Source organism: Crinia signifera, chromosome 5 (genome assembly GCF_055691185.1).
Source record: "Crinia signifera chromosome 5, ASM5569118v1, whole genome shotgun sequence".
NCBI classification, from domain to species: domain Eukaryota; kingdom Metazoa; phylum Chordata; class Amphibia; order Anura; family Myobatrachidae; genus Crinia; species Crinia signifera.
This window is the reverse complement of record NC_139221.1, coordinates 32191317-32215978: the sequence shown is the minus strand read 5'-3', so window position 1 is coordinate 32215978 and position 24662 is coordinate 32191317. Positions and strand designations below refer to the sequence as shown.

The 24662-nt window shown below is 42.9% G+C and overlaps 1 protein-coding gene across 1 annotated transcript; it reads right to left on the bottom strand.

Moving 5' to 3' along the window:
• Positions 1–12136: 12136 nt before the first annotated feature.
• On the bottom strand, positions 12137–17050 carry LOC146005684 (uncharacterized). Its single transcript, XM_083145108.1, has 8 exons — positions 16975–17050; positions 15634–15678; positions 15493–15537; positions 14357–14401; positions 13838–13891; positions 12715–12871; positions 12604–12632; positions 12137–12509 (listed from the first exon to the last, which is right to left on the bottom strand). The coding sequence occupies exons 1-8, from the start codon at positions 17048–17050 to the stop codon at positions 12475–12477; spliced, it is 486 nt and encodes a 161-aa protein (XP_083001234.1). The 3' UTR covers positions 12137–12474.
• Between the last annotated feature and the right edge of the window lie 7612 nt (positions 17051–24662).

The following is a 24662-nucleotide window of genomic DNA, read 5'->3' as shown; positions in this document are numbered from 1 at the left end:
AAATACATCTTTTATGATTTTGAATGCATGCAGGAGACAGGTATACATATACCAAACTACTGTTACGCTCTCACATTAATGGGTGAGAAATCCTGGGAGTTTAAGGGCAAAGGTTGTATCGATGATTTTGTAAAGACGTTCATGAAACCAAAATTTGCGCATTACACATTCATAGCCCATAACGCTGGGCGGTATGATGCGTATTTTGTATTGAACAAGATCATCAAAGAACGGTATACAGTATCCCTCATCTCTAATGGCGGAAACATAATGTGTATCACAATAAAAGATCTGAAGATTAGGTTTATAGACTCTCTCAATTTTCTCCCCATGAAATTGAGCAGATTTCCAAAGGCCATGGGATTTGATGGCGTTAAAGGTCATTTCCCGCATTTTTTTAACACAGCCGATAACCAAAATTACATAGGGGGCATGCCCTCAATAGAATATTTTGGCCTACAACACATGATGCCTGAGGAGGCCGCTGATGTTACAGAGTGGTACGAAAAAAACAAACACAAGGCGTTTAATTTTCAAAAAGAATTAATACGATATTGTAAAGAGGATGTCAGAATATTGCAAAAAGGGTGCGCGGCTTTCAGATCAGCCGTTATAGCCATGACAGAACAGGAGTTTGTAATAGCGGCAGAGAAAAAAGATGTAGCCGTTAAACGTCACGTTGATCCATTCCAACTGACGACTTTAGCGTCGGTTTGTATGGCTATGTATCGTTGTAAATATTTACAGGCAAACACATTGGCTCTTGTACCGGGTGATAACTATCACAAGACCCAGAAGCGTTACTCAACACCTGCCATACAGTGGTTAATGTACATAGAACACAAAGAAGGTGTGAGTATAAGACACGCTTTACAAGGGGGTGAGAAGAAAGTCGGCAGATACAGTCTGGACGGTTACGCCGTGATTAACGGCGTGCCAACAGCTTTTGAATTCCAGGGGTGTTTTTATCACGGTTGTGACAACTGTTACAAAGCCGATGATGAAAACAATCTGACTAAAACAACCTACGGTCAACTGCGTCACAAGACTCAGTTAAGGATACAATTCCTTAAACGGTGTGGATTTCAGATAAGGGAGATGTGGGGGTGTGAGTGGAAGAAAATGAGGGAGACTGATGAGGAGCTTCAGGTTTTTCTGAAAGGTTTGGAAATCCCTGACCCCTTGGATCCTCGTGATGGTCTTTATGGCGGCCGCACTAACGCCATAAAACTTTATCACAAGACAGAGTGCGATGAAAAAATACACTATTTTGACTTTACTAGCCTATACCCATTTGTCAACAAGACCAAAACATATCCTATACGTCACCCACGCATCATTTATAAGGACTTTGATGATGTCACAAAGTATTTCGGTTTTGTTAAATTAAAAATTAATCCTCCGCGAGGCCTTTTCTTTCCAGTTTTACCGGTTAAAATGAATGGTAAGTTAATGTTTCCGCTGTGCCGCACATGCGCCGAATCTGGACAGTGTGAGCCGTGTGTTCATGACTCAGAAAACCGCGCCCTAACCGGTACATGGTGCACAGTGGAGATAAATCTTGCTATAGAAAAGGGGTACAAAGTGTGTAAAATCTATGAGGTGTGGCATTTTGATGAGAGATCTGATGATTTGTTTTCAGGTTACATTAAAACACACCTCAGAGATAAACAGGAGGCTTCTGGTTACCCCGATTGGTGTACAGACTCTGTGAAACAACAAGAGTACATAGACGCGTATCAAAAAAATGAGGGCATAGCTTTAAGACACGAACACATAAATGTCAACCCCGCCAAAAGACAAATTTCTAAATTGTTTTTAAACTCATTATGGGGTAAATTTGGTCAACGTAGCAACATGCCCAATACTTGTCTAGTGACAGATCCTGATAAGCTTTTTGAATATGCCTTTCAACCACACTATGAGGTGTCTGCTTTAGACTTCATAGACTCAGAAACTGTTATGGTCAACTGGAAATACGCCAAAGACCATTATACCAGGTCTTCAACAACAAATATATTTATAGCTGCATTTACCACAGCGCACGCACGCGTCGAGTTGTACAACCTATTGGATAGATTACAAGATAGATGTCTGTATCACGATACAGATTCTGTAATTTTTGTCAGTAGGCCCGGTGACTGGAATCCGCCATTAGGCGATTATCTAGGGGAGTTGACCAGCGAACTACCAGCTGGTACGCATATAACAGAGTTTGTTTCAGCCGGCCCCAAGTCATACGGCTATAGACTAAGCAACGGCAAGACGAGCCTCAAGGTCAAAGGTATAACGTTGAATGTTTGTAATGAGCAGCACGTTAACTTTGACAGTCTGAAAGAACTGGTCTTAGATTATCCTTTAAACCCCAAAGGCGAGGATCAGAAAAAAATTGTGACCAGGCAGCCCGGTATAGTACGTGTGAAAAAGTACTGGCAGATTGAAACCCGTATGCTGCAGAAAACGCAAAAGTGCGTTTACACTAAACGTAACCTCACGGATAATTTTACAACCCTACCATTTGGTTATTAAGATGGATATCCGTTTTCAACACCCCTTCTCCTGTATTTTAGCTGGGCCCTCCAATTCGGGGAAAAGTTATTTTGTGAAAACGCTAATACAACACGCATCCACACATATGACGCATGTACCTGATAATATTGTTTTGTTTTACACCTGTTGGCAACCGATATATGACCAACTTCTGAGTGTTCACCCTGGTATGCGTTTTATAGAGGGGTTGCCCGAGTCATTTAGCGACGACCAGCTTTTTCCCCCTGATAAGGTTAATTTAACGGTGATAGATGACTTGATGGATGCAGCGAGTAATAATTCTGAGGTTGAGAAAGCGTTCACAAAGTATGTGCACCATCGTAATCTCAGTGTCATGTACCTTGTGCAAAACATATTTTGTCAAGGTAGAAAGAGCAGGACTATACATTTAAACACAAAATACATGGTCCTGTTTAAAAACCCCCGGGATAAAATGCAGGTTAGCATTCTGGCTAGACAAATGTACCCATCAAAATATCGTTTTTTTCTTGAAGCCTATGAGTCCGCTACGGAGCCACCATACGGTTATTTACTGGTTGATTTAAGAAACAATGCCCTTGATGATTATCGTTTACGAAGCGGTTTATTTCCCCCCGACACACCGGTAGCTTATGTTGTTAAGAAGCGGGGTTCTAAATAGCTATAACCGCGCATCCTATAGTCATTCATTACCACTTCTAACAGCTGTGAACATGTCGACCAGGATAAGGCGTAATTGGGCCCTTTTAAAAACCCTCATTAAAGCCAAACCGGCCCAAAGAAACGCTATATTATCCAACGCTTCAAACGATTTGGTGACAGCCATATGTGAGATTGCTCTCAATACGCTTAAAGGTAAAATACCCCTGTCACAGCGTCAGTTGAACTACCTTAAAAAGAAGAGGAACCTTATAAAATCGCTTTGTAATAAGAAATGCGCCATTGGGAAAAAGAAGAGGTTGGTGAAACAGTCGGGTGGGTTTATCGGATCGTTGCTAGGATTTGCTATTCCATTAATTACCGGACTACTGTCTAATCGGTGATGGAATACGCTGAGAAAATGTATCTGGTCCCCCAGCAACAGATAGACCGTTTAAACAACAAACCAACCGGCGATGATATACGCAAAACAGCCACGCAAAGCCTAGATGCAGAGATCATAAGTATACTACATAATAATGCTTTATCAGAGTATGAAAAGGCAAAACGATACACAGCTGTGTTACAGAGGTACCTGGTGTTGAGTAAACAAACTGATAGAGAAATGTCAACTTTAACGCTTTTATCACCCGGTGCAAATGCTGTTGAGGATACTGCTAACCCTACACAAGACGATGCTACCGACGCTGTTTACCACGATGTCTTGAACAGTGTTAATGCGCGGTATAAAAAGAACTGTGAAATACTAATGAGTAAAATGGTTCGCTCTAAAGACATTGCGAATTGGGACCGCAAGGGTGTGTTTATGTATAAAGGCGTCACAGTGCCAGGATCCAATGTGTTAGACTTGATATAGGGTATCACGCAAAATCACAGCGTGACGAGTCATAAAATGCCTATTGGCTGGATTGAATTTATGCGTGCTATGGCTGAGTTGAATATCCCGTCCACTGTAGTTGGTAATGCATCAAACAGATTACAGTTAGATCGCTTAAAAGCTGAAATCTACGATGATGAAATTGGCAATGTAAATATAGCCTCCCCAATACACAACATTAAAAAAAGTCGTATAAATGTTTTAAATTCCCCCGGGTTAACAACGCCACACGGATACTTACTACCGAGGAAAAGATCCGTAAATCTGTTTCAGGATTCGCAGTGGTTGAATCTTTAACATATAACTAATTTATAATGTTTTTATACAATGTATTTTTGTGTGTTTAATTTGTACGATGACGTTTAATTTGTATTGTATCATGTATTTAGTGTATTGTTTTAACTGTAAAGTTTATCGTGTTATTCGTGATTATTTTGCTGTAAATACATTTTGTCTGTACCAATAAAATATGATTATGATTTATAAAATGCTGTTTTGTTCTTTGATTCTAACCAGTTTGTCTGCAAAAATATGCAATCACACGATATAAAGTTCAATAAGCAAGATTTTTTAATAGAAAGTAACCATAAGCAATGTACATACAGCATTTCAATCACAACATTAGTTACAAGTTACACAAACAATTTTGTATTACACATTATTTTTATCAAACACATGTTGGTTACTGGTGACACAGGACTGTATACAGTTACCCGTATATCGACTCAAACAATGACTTCTAGGGAGACGTCTTACAAAGTTTGATACATAGCGATCATTACGTTTTGTATCAAAACTAAAACGGGCCAACACATCTGTATATTTGTAATTTTTACACATGAAAAATATAAAGTATATACAATATTGTCCACAAACGGTACTGTTAAAACCTTGCAACTGCTTATTTTGGTGGTAAATTCTTTTTGAATTTGAGTTTAAAAAATTTATTATGGCCTTTGGGAATAGGGGGTTGTCAGGTTCTAAACCGTAAGAGTCCAAAAAGTAACACTCGCGCTGGTTGTTAAAATAAACGGCCAACCAATGCTCCCCCGGTTGGGCGCTGGTATGTGTGTTGATTACAAACGCGCAGGGGTATTGCGATAGTTTACCGCTCGGAAGCATATCACACGGGTAGGTCCCTTTAAAAAACAGGCGCGTCACCGGATTAGCGTACAGTATACAATTTATCTGTAATGTGTTCATATCGCTGATGGGGTGATGAATATTGGTAAATATACGATAAATATAAAAATTATTTTTTTCATTTATAGATAATCATACAGCACATCGCGCCTCTGGTTGATCTCGATGATATTATCAAATAATGCGTATATTATTATGTTGACTGTCCGGTCTAGTGCTCCTGCAAACCGGAATTCAGCTCGTAGATTTCCGGTTCTGATTAGAGACAGATGCTCCGCGCATTCCTGTTCAGGCGACAGATCAAAAGCAAATAGTGTGTAGCCGTTGAGGTACTCTTCACGGTCAATTAGTATACCCGAATCTGATTTCTGCTTATTTGTGATCTGAATGAGCGACATATACTCGCGAACCGCATTACCGTGTTCAAAGTCTGGTTGAAATGGTTTGGCCGGATGCGGTGTTCCATCCAGGTATAGGGATGCGAAGTTTACATTTTTATGTTCAAACCGTAGAGGGTTTTTGTCATAGGCTCCTGAAAACGCTTCATTATCTACAAAAGCGGCTATAACGGTTTTTGGCACCTGTCCTAAAAACAGATTTTCTAAATTAAATACGCGACTCCCCGTCGGTATGCTATAGATCTTCATGCCCACTCTTATCGATCGCATATTTGGCGTTGGTGGTCAGTAAGGCCTGGGCGTGTCCAATCCGGACTGCGGGTGAGACCTGAACCCTTTTCACAAACAGGGACGCTGCAACAATCTGAATTTTAAAGGCCTCCGCTTCAGCAGACATTAAGCAGAAAGCATCTTTGTTTCTGATGAGTTTTATCTTCAAGTCCACGGCGTTCAATATTAGTTTATGTTGATGAAAAAGGTCACAGTGTAGCGGCCCCAATAATTCAACCGTTCGACTTTGTGCCGTTGTTCTTGCCCTTTTTATAAACCCTGTGTTTACACCATCCAGGGTTCTTGTGTTGTGTTCTCCAGCCACATCTTTGTAGAATAATCCAGTTGTGTGTTTTGTGGATAACGCATCTGAGCTATAATTCAGTATGGTCTCTATGTAGGCCCTATAAGCGTAAAGATTATTGGACTGCGATATGAGCCTATCGCCCAAAGTGACATCAACCTGGCTAAATAAAGTTGCTATGGGGTAATTAATAAGAGCGACCTTGGCGTCTTGAGGTATAGCCGTGTTATCAGGCCGTACGATCTTGCAGGTCACGTACAGCAACGTGTTGTTCAGATCGTAGTAGTGTTCCCCGCTGGCCGCTATGTAGAATTCAAGCGGCGCGGTCTCGGATAATGCCGCCAAAGGTTGAACTTCGACGTAGAGGCTTTTCTCTATGCTGGTCTGCGTCGGTGGTACGTCAAAAAGATCAAGTTCAGATTTTGCGCATTCCATGGATTCATTGTGTATGAAAGACATGCTTAAAAAATATCACCGACCCTTCGCTTCGGTTTCCTTTTTTTAATTAAGCCGCGTCTGCTCCGTTTTTTGTTTAAAAGGGGTCTGCACCATGTCGGAAGTCGTATTGCCCGCTTACGTTTATTTTTAGCCGCCCCTTTCCTGGCATAGATTAAACCTGATCCATCTTGCTTCGCTTGATTTGCGTCGTGTATTTTGCTCACAACCGCCGCTGTGGCTTGTCCGATGACGTCTTTCGCGATGTTGCGTGCTGCATTCTTCACGTGGGGCTTTGCTATCGCCAGACCTCTTCGGAAAAGCGGTACCGCTTTTCTGAACAGGCTTCGAAAAATTCCACCTAAACCGCACCCGTACATATACGCGCTGCCGTGAAAACCGGGTAATCCATTACCGGCCTGTGTTTTATAATATTGCGCGTAGAGCCCCGGGTCACCATAATTTTTAACGGCCACCATTGTCTTTAATAAAATTCGGATTTGCGGCGTCTGAAATGTAGTTTCACGTTCGCTTTCCCAAACTTGAATGACATGTTTTCGTTCTGATCATTCTTTATCTCTATGGCTATAGTGTCAAAATGCGTCTTGCACAACGGAACATAATCGGGCTTCTCATACCGTATAGTGACCATCTCGTTGTTACGGCCCTTTATTTCAACGGTGCGCAACAACGGAACATAACTATCACCGACCCTCTGATGTTCGATAATATCTGTGTACACGAAGAGCGTATATTGCCCTCCGCTGATGTCGGCGCACGGTTTTAAAAACTTAGTTTTCGGGTATAACCCCAGTATTCTCGACAATTTAGGACCGGCTGAGATGTTGTACATCGCCTTGTTGTCGATGATTATCTCTCGTTCAAGCGGATCGTACAATAGTTTTAAACCATCCAGTTTATGTCGGTCAATTTCAGCGTTGAAAGAAAACAGTAACGCCCCGATGGTTTCATAAAACCCCGGTTTAACGCAAACCCTCGTTACTGTACCGCTCGTCCCATCCCACTTTGTTATTTTCAACACACAATCACGCACATCGATTGTATTCCAGGTGTGTGGGTATTGTATTTCTGTAAGAGCTACTTCCCAATCTCCACTTAAGTCTATCGGCCTTGCTAACTTTGTGGTATAGTCAGAAATCTTATTTTGTGGAAATGTATCGGCTGAGGCGTTACTCGGCAATGTTATGTAGAAGGGTTTGTCATCCATCTACCTCTTTGTTTATATATCTTTTATCTCCGATGCAGCGACCCAACTGTTAAATTTTGTGGGGTATCCGCGCCACTTGACTAATACGTGTTTCCTCCCTCTAACCGTCTTATTTTTTAAAATCTTCTCCACTTTGTAAATCCTATTATAGTTTTTCGGTATACTTTGAAGTTCTTCGGGGTAAAAACTACCCGTTATAGCCTCCCCGTAGAGATCCTCCAACGTGTAAAGCGGCTTAAGTCCTTTAGTGTTCACGCCGCGTATTACAAATATTTCCTCAGAAAAACTCTGTTCGTAACCTTTCTGAAATATATCCTTATATTTTGAGATACGAACGTGGTCCCCGACCGCTAAACAAGCCTTTGTTTTCTTACTTCTAAAGTAATCGCCATATATCGTCTTGAAGACATCCAGCGCATTAGAGCCATTCACCTCATTCGGCGCCCGCTTAATCGTTCTATGGTATGTGTTATTATAACTGGTAATAAACGCTTGTAAAACGTCTATATATCGGTATGTATTATTCGCCGTGAAATATCGCCACATTCGTGTTTTTAAAGTCCTATTGAAGCGTTCTATAACGGCTGCTTTCACATCATTATTGGTTGTGAAATGTTGTATACCGTATTTTTCTAACAACTTTTTTAGGACTTTGTTTAGAAACTCTTTACCATTATCGGTTTGTAGTTTCCTCGGTACGTCCCCCTGTTGGAATAATTTTTCAAAAGCCTTAGCGACAGTCGTCGCGCTCTTAGCAGTCAGACTTTCAGCCCAGGCCCTCTTACTGAATATATCGATGACTGTTAGTATATATTTTACTCCGTCGTTGTGCTTTGCCAGATCTATGAGCGATACCAAATCACATTGCCACTGTTGATTTATATCCGATACGCATATCATATTCCTTTTATAGTTTTTTCTAGCCGGTTTGTGCAACGTCTTGCTCTTGTAACCATTTTCTCACATCGGACCTTTTAAATTTATTTTTCAAAGCTTTATAATATTTATCAATGCCGCAAAAACTACCCGGCTTTAAAATGTTATAATACCAGGCTTTCAGCCGGCTGTTTTGATGATCGGCGTTGCGAGACATCCTACACAATTCAAATTTGATATAAAACAAGATCTACAGTTCTATGAATTATATATCTGTCGTATACCATATTTTTCTAACATCTTTTTAGCATTATGTTTAGAAATTCTACCAGCTGATTAAGATAACATTAAGCGTACTTTATATATGTGTTATTTCACATAGTCAATATCAGTGTATGAAGTTACAGTCTCAAACCAATTATATTTTAATACTGTTTAATATTAATTTTATACTACTTTGATATCAAACGCGATACGATCGTATCAAGTTTGATATCAACCTGTATAAAAGGGGCGTGGACCTGTCAAAACCAATTAGTTTGAAGAAAAAGTGTGCCTTATCTACTCCCATGGTACGACAAGGGCATTAAAAGGATCAGCGACCTGCACTCTGGCGATGTTCTTATGTCCTTCTCTCAACTACAAGCTTCCTTCTCCCTCCCCGCTGCTGATTTTTACAAGTTTTTACAAGTTAGACACTGGTTACAGTCATACCCTCTCCTGTTTGATCCCTCCAGAAGAGTGCCCCCCCATATCCTTTCACGCCTTTCATCTCCTTATCGAAAGGGAGGCATCTCCTTCTGGTACTCCCTGTTAGTAACCTCCACACAACCTGATAAAACACAGCCGCACTTAAACTGGGAAAGAGATTTAAGCTTTTGCTTAGAAGCTAAAGAATGGTCTAACCTGTTCGCATCTGTCTTTAAAATGTCCAAATGTATTTCCCATGTTGAAATTTATATGAAACTATTCTACCGCATATATCTAACCCCCGCTAAACTACACAAATTCTGGCCGGCTCAGTCTAACCTGTACTGGCGAGGATGTGGATCGGTGGGGGATATTATCCACATTTTTTGGTCTTGCCCTCATACCCGCCCCCTATGGGGCTGGGTTGAAGACCTCATTCGGAAAGTAACGGGCCTCCGTATCTCCTTGTCCCCACCAGTAGCACTTCTACATATTTTTCCAGAATGTATCCCTATACATAATAGATACCTTATCACTCATATGTTTATCGCCACCAAAACTGCGATAGCACAATTCTGGAAGCACCCTCTCCCACCCCCAGAGGACCTAATCATAACTAAGCTTACCCACAATTGCACTATGGAAACCCTATATAGCCGTTACTCCCCCCCCCCCCCCCCCCTATTCCTCAATCCTTCCGAAATGGTCTGATTGGCAGGAGTTCCTATCTGTGAACCCACAAAACTCACCCCCCGGGTAGGTAGGCTCCTCGCACTGCTTACCCTTTTGGTGTTTTGCCTTACCACTTTGTTTTCCATAACTGTATACATGCATCTCCTAATGTCAATTGTAAAACCCTTGTAATTTTGTTTGTGACATTGCCCTGTGAACCCCCCCTCCTTTTTTCTTTTCCTTTCTGTACCCCCCCCCCCACCATGTTATAAAAACCTAATAAAAATTATAAAAAAAAAAAAAAAGGAGACTGTGTTTTTCATCGGCCAATCATGAACAACTCTGTATACCAATGGAAAAGTTCCCCATCTACTTAGAATGTAGATACGCCCAAATGACGTGGCTATTACAGTGTTAAAAAATAAACGTTGGGTACGCCGGACAGTAGACATCAGTGTGGTGATAGGTTGTTCACTTCTAGAAAATCCAAACTGCCTGACTGCTGGGTTCATTGTGATCAGCGTTTTCTGTACAAGGAGCATTATACCGGGGTTCTGGTATTAAGTGCAATCAGCCATTCCCTGTGGTTTTATTTTGTGAAGGCTGAATTTTGGGGACTAATAAAACCTGTATTTTATATATTGCACTATATACATTTATTTCTCCTCTGCATACACAGACAATTTTGAAAATAAAAGAAGCCTCTATGTACCATCATATAAGGGGATTTATGCTCCATCTTTTCAGTTTTCTATGCCGGTACCTATCATGGCAGGGAACTATTTCAGGACCATATCATCCTTCTTTACCTGGGGGATCGTTTATTTTATTTAATACACCATGGGGCTAATTCGGCATGGATCAGTGAATTAGTAAACCTTTTGATGAACTTGTGACAGAATTTTCTGGTGTGTGTCATTTTACATGTGCCTAAAGTAGAGGACAAGATGTCCATATAGGAATTACCAAAGAAACCTTTACGTGAGCACATCTTACTGTATTTAGGGGAGTTATGTTGGAGTCACAGATTGAAAGTGTGGTTTAGAACTGGAAATACTATCAGATATCATTGGATATCTTCACTTCCTATCTCTCTGAGATCCAGTGGTGCCAAACAAGGGGTGAGAGACCCAAAAGCAGATTTGATTAACAGCGCCTGGGAGCTGTACACACTTGGAGTTTGTCTTGTGGTTCTGTTAGTGGTTGGAATCCTGTATATTCCTGGCTGCAGTTCGAGGTGCCTACCTGTGCAATGTGTCTTTCCTGACATGGGGCCTAATTCAGACCCAATTGCTGATCTCCAAAACTTGCTCCTGGGTGATTTACAGGGATCTGGGCATGCTGGTGCATGCAAAAGCACTTAAACTATGCTCCTGCTGTGACCGCAGTTTAGGTATTGATGGGTGGTGGCAACAGGCCATTGCGAGGGCAGCAATGTAGTGGTATGTGGGAGAACGCTTTGGGGGAGGGCTGAAGCTGTGTGACTTTATACGCAGGCGCTATGGCTCCAAACATGGCGGACCTGCATCCTGCTTTGTAGCTAGGCTGCGCAGCCAGGGAGCAGCTGGGGATGTACAAAAGCTTCCTGCGTAGCAAAGTGCTTGCACTTTAGAGATGTGCCCATATAATTTTGCGGGCACATTGTGGGGCGTGATTCAGCATGCGGGCGGCCTTGCCCTTTTCTGGATGCCCCCCCACAGTCTAACGCTGGTGGTTGTAGTTTGATGAACTTCTGAATAGAGATGTGCAGGTTCTGATTTACTCTGATTTCAAAGCAGGATCTTATTGGCTATCCCAAATCACATGACAGTTGTTGACAGTTGATAGCCAATAAGATCCTGCTTTGAAATCAGAGTAAATCAGAGCCTGCACATCTCTACTTTTGAACCATTGTGGGCCAGTATACAGGCACCACTGTGTACATTTATTGTATTATATAATACCCAGCGCTAGATCAACAAATAACACAATCATTCATTTTTTTTTTTATTCAACTGCAGATGTTAATTTATTGATGTTATATAAGAGTTGATGTTACTCGATGTTGCATAAGAGTTGATGTTACTCGATGCTTTTGATGTTGATGAGACTCTGTTGGTAGAAGTGTGCGCTGAAGAATATACAATAGATAAAGTGCTACGGCTCTATAAGTAAGGAACTGCTGTAAGAAAGTGTTCTTGCAATAACTACAGCTAATAGTTAATACAGGAACACTCTCTTGCAGCAATACCTCACAACTAGAACCTCAGATGAAGCAGCACTCTAGGTATACTGTAAGGAACTGCGGTGAGAAAGGGTTCATGTATTGGCTACAGCTAATAGCCAGTACAAGAACGCTCTCTTACAACAGTACCTCACACCTAGAACCAGCGCACACAGGGCCTGCATCCTCTTATTCGGCAGTTGAATCCGCGCCACGACAAGGATCTAGATAGGAAGATAAATAATGGACATTATATTTCTGCATGTGGGCATTTTGTGCAATTGTACGACACATATAGATAACTGTAGGTTTTCTCACCTTCTATGTCGATTTCTTTGTCATCAGATCTGTTAATAGATAATGAGATAAATGAAGTTTCAGCTTGAACATGTATAAAATGGACAATAAAAGAAATAACACAATCCCTACCTTTTGAATACCCAGTAACACAGGAGGAATAATACTGAGAAAAAGCCGAGCAGGGATACGATTCCGATAATGGTGTAGATGACGATGGCGTTTATTTTCGTCTGCTTTTTTAATCCCTTCTCAAGTATGGCAATCTTCTTCTCCAGGGCTTTGATGGCTGAATTGGTAAAAAAAGATTACTCTCGTTAATTCATAAAAATGATACATTAAACAAAGGCAGAAAAGAGACATAAGGGATCATAATGTCGACAGTGCCTGGGTTTATGGTCAATAGGTCCACAAAAGGTTGACACTGGAAAATGGATGACACAAGCAAAATGTTGACATGAATTTACCCTGGCATGGATCCCTTCGCTCACCATGCTCCAAGCCAGGTACACTGCTGCGCTACCGCTGCACTCAGCACACTTGCCATTCCCAATCGTAGTTCTCGGAGATGGTAAAGTATCAAAAAAATCCAAAAATAAAATAAAAATCATGAAAAACTTAAGACAACCTTTTTCATGTGTCATTCTTTTGTATATTTTGACCATGTGACAGAATATGTGGATGTGTGTCTTCTCCACAATGAAAGCTTGGAATGGCATTTTATTACCCATGTTGACTCAAGTCTGACGTGTGCAGTATAGAGAGTGATAATGTTTTTATTGAGCAAATGTTAAGCCATCGGGGGAATAATGATTGATTTTCCATGGATCGAATACGTCAGCAGAACTAAGATACATGCAGTAATATATGCTGGGCCCAAGCGGTCACTGGTAACACCGTGGGGTAAATGTAATAGGGCACGTGAAGCAGGAGATGCAGACCTTCATGTGGGTATGTCTGTATATTAAAGCAGCACTTTTTTACAAGACAGAAACTAGGTTGCTTTCACCCGACAAATGATTGCCGCTTTAAAATAAACAGGCTCTCTAGCACCCTATTACACCCTACCCCTAGTACAGGTACTGGAACAATTCACGATGTCTCTAGGTTACCTCTTTTAAAATTGTGTGAAGCAGATTAATTCTGCATAGCTCAGAGACCTGACAGATATGTTATATGACTGATATGTGCAACACACAACAGAACACAATCCAGCAGGTTCTCTCATTTTCTTATTAACCATATGTTTATTTACCTGGCGCGATGTCCATCACAGATGTAAGTGAGGATCTTGTTTTACCGGGGGGCTCTGAAACACATAAGAAGAAACACATTAAAGTAATTTTGTTGTTCCATATCTGCAGCATAAGAACTGTACAGCCATAGGGTAATACAGAAACGGCTCCATTTCCTGTCACATGGGCTCAGGTAATCCACTGAGGAGCCTCTCTCTGGACTTTCAGTTAGGCCAGTGGTGCTCAACATGCGGCTCTCCAGCTGTTGTGGAACTACACATCTCAGCATGCCCTGTCATTGTTTGAGCACACCCTTAGTAGCAAAATTGTGGCTGTGCATGCTGAGATGTATAGTTCCAAAACAGGTGAAGGTCTGCATTGAGCAACCTGATTTAGCCCATTATTTGCAATAATTCCCTATATTACAGCTCTGCAGTCTGTAGCGCTATAATATTCTTATGACAGAAATGGGCATATCCTTCATTGTACTGTATGATATGTTATACTCAGTAATAAGAGGGATTATTTGAATAACTTACTTTGCTTTGATGGATCGTTCTCCAATGAGCCGCCGGCGGATGAATCTGGAGCAAAATGAGAAAACACCAACAGCTGTTATACAGAAGTGCACATACACTGATACTGTTATTACACCTCATTCATACAACTTAACTAAAACAATAAATTGGATAACAGAAGTATGGCATGAAAGGGGGCAGCTTTTTATATTCTTAAATGAATTCTTAAAGGTGGCCTATTTTGAAATAAAGGCCCACATACACTAGAACGATTTTGCACAATTTCATCTGATTTTGATATTTCAGGCTGATATATCGACTGAAAAATGCCACATCATTTGTGTTTTCCATCCGATCCGATGCGCGGAGTGTCGGATAGGAATCACTAGGTTGGTCATACTGCACCTGGGATTTATCGGAATCAGATGGAAAAAGGAGTGCTTTTTGCACATGCGATATATCGTATGCGCTATATCGCAGGAAATTTGACTGATGTTTTAAGTCCCCCCTAACCCAGCCCATCAGATATATCTTTTGGTACAATTGTATACCATAAGATATATCTCATGCGATTTATCTCGAAGATATATCTTATGCAAAAAATGATCCCAAAGTACCAAATCGTTTGGAATCACTCCCGGGAAGGTCCAGGGGGAGTTCTAGGGAAATTGCATTCAATTTCAGCGTCAGATATATCGTAGTGTATGGGGGCCATAACTGAAAAAAGGCAAAATCACATTTTCAAAAACAATAGCATAAAAATAATTACAAATTGACTAGAGGGCCATCTGGAAGGAAGTGCTCATCACACCTCTGTTATGTAAAAATAACCATATAAAAATAAAAAAAGGGCCATCTGCCCAGCATGACACAACTTGAGGCAACAGCTCAACTAAAGTGGCTTATGGGCCCACCTGGAACGGTGATGCTCTTATTTGAAAAACTGTAACCACACCCAGTCACTTTCTCCAAAGTGACTGGGAGCATCAAAACTACCTGCCCCTTTTTTTCAACCCGACCAATTGGAATTAATCCCCATCTAAGGGTGTCCCTCCCTCGAGAAAATGCAACCCCCAATATCTGAGGCATGTCAGCACAGGCTGGAAGGCACACAGGGGTACCCTACAGTTAAATGGTTATTATATAGCTGTACTTACCGTCTACTGCAGGGCTGTTGTCATAGACCTCTGCATACATTGGAGCTGGGGGGACATGAGAAAACATAACAGCTGTTATACAGAAGTGTACATACACTGATACTGTTATTACAGTTACATGGTTATTATAGCTGTACTTACCATCTTCCGCAGGGCTGTTATTATTGCCCGCGTCATACATGGGAGCTGGGGGAACATGAGAAAACAACAACAATTTAAGGACAGTTCATGACAATTCTAGTTGTTCTTGCACTGTAATATAAGCAGTTATAGTAGGCCAGTGTCTCCCAAACTGTGTGTCCTGGCACCCCGTGGTGCCTCAGGACCCTTGCAGGGGTGCCTTGGCTTGGTGGTCCAGGACCAATTCAAATTATTTATGGCCAATGTAAGAGGCAAAAACACTGCTAGTGGATGGCAATTATACAAATATGTGGACAAACAGAAGCAAATCTTCTTCCTAACCACAATGTTAAACCTTATTATTACATTTGCTCAATTTAATTTTGTATCTATATACAGTATACAAAAATGAGGAATTCTATGTTTGGTGTCTATTATGACATCACCCCATTATGATGTCACTACATTCTATATGAGGCATTCTCTGTTTGGTGTCTATTATGACATCACCCCATTATGATGTCACATATGATACCACAGGATGTAGGTGTAAGTTAGCACGAATGGCGCTACATAATATATATATATATATATATATATTTATATGTGTTTGTATAGATAGATACATTATATATGTGATATAAATGTAATGTGTAGGCACATAGAAGATAAGAAGAAAAACACTGTATATATATAATATATATATATATCTGTATGTATGTGTGTATATATATATACAGTACTGTATGTATTCTGTATCTATACACTGTATCTATCTATTTTATGTTGTATCTATTTTTATCTATCTAACTTGTGTTGTATCTACATCTATCTATATACTGTGTATATATATCTATATTTATATAGAGAGAGAGAGAGAGAGATACAGGACTGTAGATGGATATAGCAGATATAAATATACTCTCTCTCTCTCTCTCTATATATATATATATATATATATATATATATATATATATATATGCGTGTGTGAAATAAATATAACATGTAAGCAGAAACATTATATATGTGATATAAATGTAATGTGTAGGCAGATAAGAAGAAATATACTGTATATATACTATACTGTATATCTGTGTGTGTGTATATACTGTATGTATTCTGTATCTATCTATTCAATGTATCTATCTTTCTTATGTACTTGTGTTGTATCTACATCTATCCAAATATATATATATATATATATATATATATATATATATATACACACAGGATTATAAATAGATATAGAAGATATAAATAATCTCTCTCTCTCTATATATATATATATATATATATATATACGTGTGTATGAAATAAATATAATATGTAGTCAGATGGAAATAAATAAATAACTAAATGTACCTGATGTTTCGCCTCCATGTGCAACATCTGTAATTAAATAGGCCACAAATAGGAGGAGGAAAGTAATGCGCTCCATCCTCTCTCGCCTCAGCATACAGAAATGAGGAATTCTATGTTTGGTGTCTATTATGACATCACCCCATTATGATATCACATATGATACCACAGGATGTAGGAGGAAGAGAGCATGAATGACATAATATAAATATATATATATATATATATATATATATATTTGTGTGTATAGATACATTATATATGTGAGATAAATGTAATGTGTAGAAGAAATATACTGTATATATAATATACATATGTGTATATATGCTGTATCTACTGTATCTATATGCCTTATCTATCTATCTTATGTTGTATCTATTTTTATCCAACTTGTGTTGTATCTACATCTATCTGTCTACAGTATATACTGTGTGTGTGTGTGTGTGTGTGTGTGTGTATATATATATATATGATTTTAAATAGGTAGATGTAGCTGATGTAAAAGCTCTCTCCCTCCCTATATATATATATATATATATATATATATATATATATATATGTGTGTGTGTGTGTGTGTGTGTGTGTGTGTGTGTGTATGAAATAAATATAACATGTAGGCAGATAAGAAGAAATAAATAACTAAATGTACCTGATGTTTCGCCTCCATGTGCGGTGTCTGTAATTAAATAGGCCACAAATAGGAGGAGGAAAGTAATGCGCTCCATCCTCTCTCGCCTCAGTGTACAGAAATGAGGAATTCTATGTTTGGTGTCTAGAATGACATCACTCCATTATGATGTCACACAGGAGGTAGAGGTAAGTGAGCATGAATGGCACTACATAATATATATATATTTATTTGTGTGTGTATAGATAGATAGATACATTATATATGTGATATAACTGTAATGTGTAGGCAGATAAGAAGATAAGAAGAAAAATACTGTATATATAATATATATTTGTGTGTGTATATGTACTATATGTATTCTGTATCTATCTATATGCTGTATATACTGTATCTACACACTGTATCTATCTATCTATGTTATGTTGTATCTATTTTTATCTATCTAACTTGTGTTGTATCTACATATATCTATATACTGTATATACATATATATAAATATATATATATATATCTCTTATATATTTGGCCAGATCTGTCAGTCAACGCAGTGTGGCAAACGGTGGGCGGGGTTTCAGGGGTGATTGACAGGCCCATCCACCGTCAGCCACACTGCAGAAACAAGGCACTTTCATCAAACAAGGCACTTCCGTCGTACATGCTCTCCACAAGCACACACCCCTCCTCGGCCAACACTCCCTATGCCTGCCCACTAACACCATCCACGCCTGCTCACCACCCACAACCCCTCCCCCAACACAATTATCCCCGGACCGCCCATAGGGCATCTACACACCTTGCGCACACAGCCTCCCCCTCATAGACCCCCCCACCGGACATTTAGCCCACACCCCCTTCTGACTCACACCTGACAACCCACCAATAATACCACTACGCACAGCCACCTTCTGCAGCTAACCCATAAACACCCCCCACTTCACCCACAGCGGTCCCAGGCTACGCTAACCCCGCACCCCCATACGCAGCACTGTGGCACCACAAACCCTTATGACACAGCGGCAGACGGACGGACAACACCTGAACGCCCCCCCTTCTGCCGCCGACCACACCGCATAGCCCCAGGCGACGCTAACCCCGCCCCCCTCTATGCCAACCCTCAGCGGCAGACGGACGCACCCCCTTCTGACGCCGCGCTCACCGGCTCGCCCCAGGCTACACTAACCCCGCCCCCCGACACGCAGCGCTGAGGCATCACCAAGCCTCAGCGGCGGACGGGCACACAACGCCTGCACGCCCCCCCCTTCTGCCGCAGCGCTCACCGGCTAGCCCGCCCCACGACACGCAGACCTGTGTCGGGCGACGGCCGGACACCGGCTGCGGCACTCCAGCATCAGGCCCCCTTCTGCCACTGCCTACGGCAGCTAAAATAGCCACGCCCCCACGACACCCAGATCTGTGTTGCCCGACGAGGGGGGAGGACAGGAAGATAGTCCAGCAGCCACCCCCCTAGGCAAACACAACAGCCTAACGCCTCCCCCCCACCAATGGGGATGCGCCCAGTGCCCCACACGCATCCCCCAACGTCACCTCCCCTTCCCACCATTATCCCACTCAGGTCACACACCTGCACGGATCTACAGCCACGCTGCCTGCCTACCAGAAGCTGCCTGTCGCCCACCTGAGAAGCACACTCTGCATTCTAGCAAGAAACCCCAATCTGACACCCAAGGGACCCACTGCCTAATGATGAGAGTTGTCTCCCAGCCAGACTTCACTACCTGATGCTCCATGGGACCCGCTGCCTAACTCTACCACCTGCCTACCACCCAGACACCGCTACCTGCCGCCCAAGGGACCTGCTGCCTAACGCTCCCAGAAGGATCCCACCCGGACACCGCTACCTGCCTCCCAGGGGACACGCGGCCTGACGCTCACACCAAACTCTGTCTGCTCCCAGGTAAGACACAAACGCTGCCTCCCAACCCCCCTCCCCACTAGCCACCCAACCTAGCCAGCCCCATGTCTACACAACGCACACACACCCCAACCAACCCCCCAAACGCTACCTGCCGCCCAGGGTACCCACTGACTCACGCTCCAAACTAACGTTGTCCACTCCCAGGTCAGACTCAAACGCTGGCTACCAGACGCTGACTAACGCTCTCAGCTAGGCCTCCCAGGGAACCCACTACCTCAACACACCGCGCAACCCCCCTCCCCACCACCTGCCACACACACCCAGCCCCACGTCTACACAACGCAACCACAACACCCCCACCCCCACCCCCTCAACACACACCCTGGCTCCCAGACACACACCGCTGCCTGCCACTCTCAGCAAGCCCTCCTAGAGGACACGCTGCCTCACCCTCCCACCAAAAGCTGTACGCTCCTAGCTCAGACACACACGCTGCCTCCCAGCCACCCACCGCTGCCTGCCACTCTCAGCAAACCTTTCAAGGGTACCCGCTGCCTCACACTCCCAGCTCAAGCGGGCCGCTCCTAGCTGAGAAACACACACACACCAAAAATTCACATTACAGCAAGGGATCCCGGGGCACACGCTCACACCTAACACACATTTACCTACACCCCCCCACAACCACCTTTAATATTTTTTTTTTCAAAATTGCAGCCGCCAAACACCACCCACCAGACCCGCTGCCGAACGCGCCCAGAAGGATCCCACCCGGACACCGCTACCTGCCTCACAGGGGACCCACTGCCTGACACTCCCAGCTAACTCCCAGCCAAACAACGCTACCTGCCGCCCAGGGGACCCGCTGCCTGACGCTCACACCGAACTCTGTCCGCTACCAGGTAAGACCCAAACGCTGCCTTCCAACCCCCCTCCCCACTAGCCGCCCAACCTAGCCAGCCACATGTCTACACAACGCAGACACACCCCACACAACCCCCCCAACGCTACCTGCCGCCCAGGAGACCCACTGACTCATGCTCCAAACTAACGTTGTCCACTCCCAGGTCACACTCAATCGCTGGCTCACAGACGGTGACTAACGCTCTCAGCTAGGCCTCCCAGGGAACCCCCTGCCTCAACACACCACACAAACCCCCTCACCAACACCTGCCACACACAGCCAGCCCCCCGTCTACACAACGCAAGCACAACCCCCCCACAGACACCCACCGCTGCCTGACACTCTCAGCAAGCCCTCCCAGGGAACACGCTACCTCACCCTCCCAGCAAAAGCTGTCCGCTCCTAGCTGAGACATACACGCCACCTCCCAGCCACACAACGCTGCCTGCCACTCTCAGCAAACCTTTCTAAGGTACCCGCTGCCTCACACTCCCAGCTAAAGCGGCCCACTCTTAGCTGAGACACACACACACACACAACAAAAATTCCCATTACAGCAAGGTATCCCGGGGCACACGCTCACACCTAACACAGATTTACCTACACACCCCCACAACCACCTTTAATGTTTTTTGTTCTAACCTCCAGCCGGAAAACAACACCCACCAAGATCTGATGCCAACAACCAACACCCTCCTGGAACTGATGCCACACAACTCGACTTTCAAATACCACCTGGACCACACCACATCGCTACCAGACCCATCTACAAGTCCACTGTGCACCTGGACAAAATAACCACAACACAACCCCCCCCCCCCCCAAACCAACAACACCCACAACCCCTTTCACAATTTTTTTAATTTCTTTCTCTCAAACCTACAGCAAACAAACAAGCCCCACCTGCATCTTATGCCAAGAAACAACACCCTACAGGACCAGAGCCCACACAACTCCAAGTTCCAGGACAACCTGTGCCACAACACATCTCGACCACACCCATCTGTAAGTACTACCCACCACAACATAACAATACACCAACTCCAAACACAGCTCCGTTCCAGTTCAGCCCAGGCACCCAGCACCACAGTACACCACTTTTACTACTTTACCACACTTCATGCCCTTTCACACATCACAATCTAACACACTACACTCACCTATGTCTGCACACTCATGCACCAACATATGACTCCAATAAACACACCTACACACACACACATCCATGCCTCAAAAAATCACACCTACTCACACACACCCATCAATGCATCTCACGGCAGTAGCTGCAGCCTTTATACCCTTTGAACACTTCAATTCAGGTCTTCTAACACCATCATAAAGGCTGACAGTGGCAGCGCGGGGCATGGGCACAAGGGCAGGGAAGTCCAATGTCCACTTCACCTCAATTACACCACACCCCTCCACCCACCAACCACCTTCACACTTTTCTGGACATTCGCTCAAACCTGCAGCAGCCAAACAACACACACCAAGATATGATGCCAACAAGCAACACCCTCCAGGACCTAATGCCACACAACTCAACTTTACCAGGCTACCATTGACACACCACATCTCAAACACACCCATCTGGAAGCCCACTGTACACCTCTGCCAAATAACCCCATCCACACCCCCCACCCCCACAACCCCCTTCCCACGTTTATTTCCATTCTCTCAAACCTGCAGCAGCCAAACAACAACCACCACCATCTGATGTTAAACAACACCCACCAGAATCGGATTCCAACAAACAACACTCGCCGGGCCATGATGCCGTACAACTCCACTTTCAAAGACTCCCAGTGACACACAACATCTTTTCTTCACCCATATGTAAGTACTAGCCAACACCCAATTCTAATACACAATGAAAACCAAGCTCACCCCAGACAACCAGCACCCCAGTACACCACTTCCAACACACCAATCATCACACACCGCCCATATTTGGTACGGCCATGCAGGGTTTACAACTGTACCACACATCGGCCACTTACAAACATCACGGTCTACCACAGTACACTAACCGATATCTGGACACTCATGCACCAATGTATGCCTCCAATAATCACAGCTAGACACACACATATGCTTGCTAGACTTACACTTACATACACCACTCCATGCCTCCAAAACTCACGCCTACACACACACACACATTAATGAATCTCACGCCAGTAGCTGCAGCATTTACTACTTTCAAACACTTCGATTCGTGTCTTCTAATATTTGATTTTGCTTTAAGGTCCCCGCCACAAAATACACAACCTGCTGCCTAAAACCACCACCCTCTACCACCTACGCCACCCTATCCAACCTCCTGCCGCCTACTGCACATTTCACCTGACGCCGCCCACAGAACACAACTCTACCACACCCATCTGTAAGTACTACCTACAACCACATACCACTACACCACTACATCATCTACAAACACACCTACCTTTCATTTTAGCACAGTTCCTGCTGCGTGCCAACCAGCAAACCATACTCACAACACACTCATCCATTTGTTTATTCTAATAATTATTTATAATTTTAGGTTTCTTCAACTACGTCACCAACCTGCTGCAAAGAAAACAAACCCTCTACGACCTGCTGCCGCCTCCTGCCAAATTCACCTGACGCCTGCCGTCATACACAACTGTACCGCAACCATCTGTAAGTACTAACTAACAACTCATACCACTACACAAACAACTAATCGACTAACACAACTAACTTCCATTTCATGGCACGAGTTGCTTCCTGGCACACAACACACCATACTCACAACACACCCATCCATACCTCAAATACTCAAACCAAAACACACACACACACCTCCATGCCTCTAATACTCACAAATACACACACACAAAAATCCAAGTACACACAACCACACACCCATCCCCGCATCCAATACTCACAACTACACACACACAGATACCCATCCATGCCTACAATACTACCAAGTACACACACACACACCCACCCAGCCATGCCGCCATTACTCACAACTACTTTCCTATTCAAGGTCCCGTCAAATCACACAGTGTAACACAGCACACTTTACTACATTTACCCACTAATACACCAACGTCATTGTCAAATACACACTCACATCTATGCCTTCACACACACACATCAATGCCTACAATACTCTCAAGTCCACACACATACACCATAATCACAACCACCCCATACAACTGCACTAACAACATCTCTTCGAACCAAACTATACTCACATTAACATTTCACAACTCCTATACTTCAACACACTTCCACTTATGAGTTACAATATTGACATTTGCTTACATAACCCTTACAAACTCACACTTTACAAGGTCTGCCCACTGACACACCACCTACATCATCAACCACACACTCATATCTGTGCCTGCAATACTAACAAGTACAAACACACCCATCCATAACTACAATACTCAACTATACACACGTATACACCCACAAATACACAACCATCCATTACTCCAATACTCACACCTACACACCCATCCAGGACTCTAATTTTCTAAACTACCCCATACCACTACACTACAAACAGATCTTCTTATACAACATTCCTCCCTTACACATTGCAGATCACACTATATTTTCACACCTCTTTCAACACCACTAACGCACCAACATTATTTAAAACCACACACACACACATCTATGCCAACAATACTCTCAACAACAAACACACACACACAACATGCAAACACCACACACACACCCAGCCAGGCCAAACACACTCACAACTACACACACCCCTGCATGTCTACAACACTTGATCATACACATACACACCCCCTTCCATGCATCCTAATACAAACACTACACACACACACACCCATCCAGACATGCCTCAACAATTACAAAATACACACTCACACACACACAAACACACCCATCCATACCTCCAATACTCACTAATCAATTTAAACACTTCTATATACAGTATGTCTTACTATTTGACATTTGCTTCAAGGTGCCTTCAAAAAACTGTATTACACAGTAATCTTTAGTTACTTTAAACACTAACACAACAACATGCTTTTTACACACACACACACACACACTCACATCCATCGCTACATTACTCACAATGACACACACCCATCCATGCCTACAAAACTAACAAATACACACACACACATCTATGCTTCCAATACTCACATCTACACACACACACAAACCCATCCGTTCCTCCAATACTACCAACCACACACAAACAACCATGCCTACAATACTCACAACTACACTCACACACACACACACACACACACATC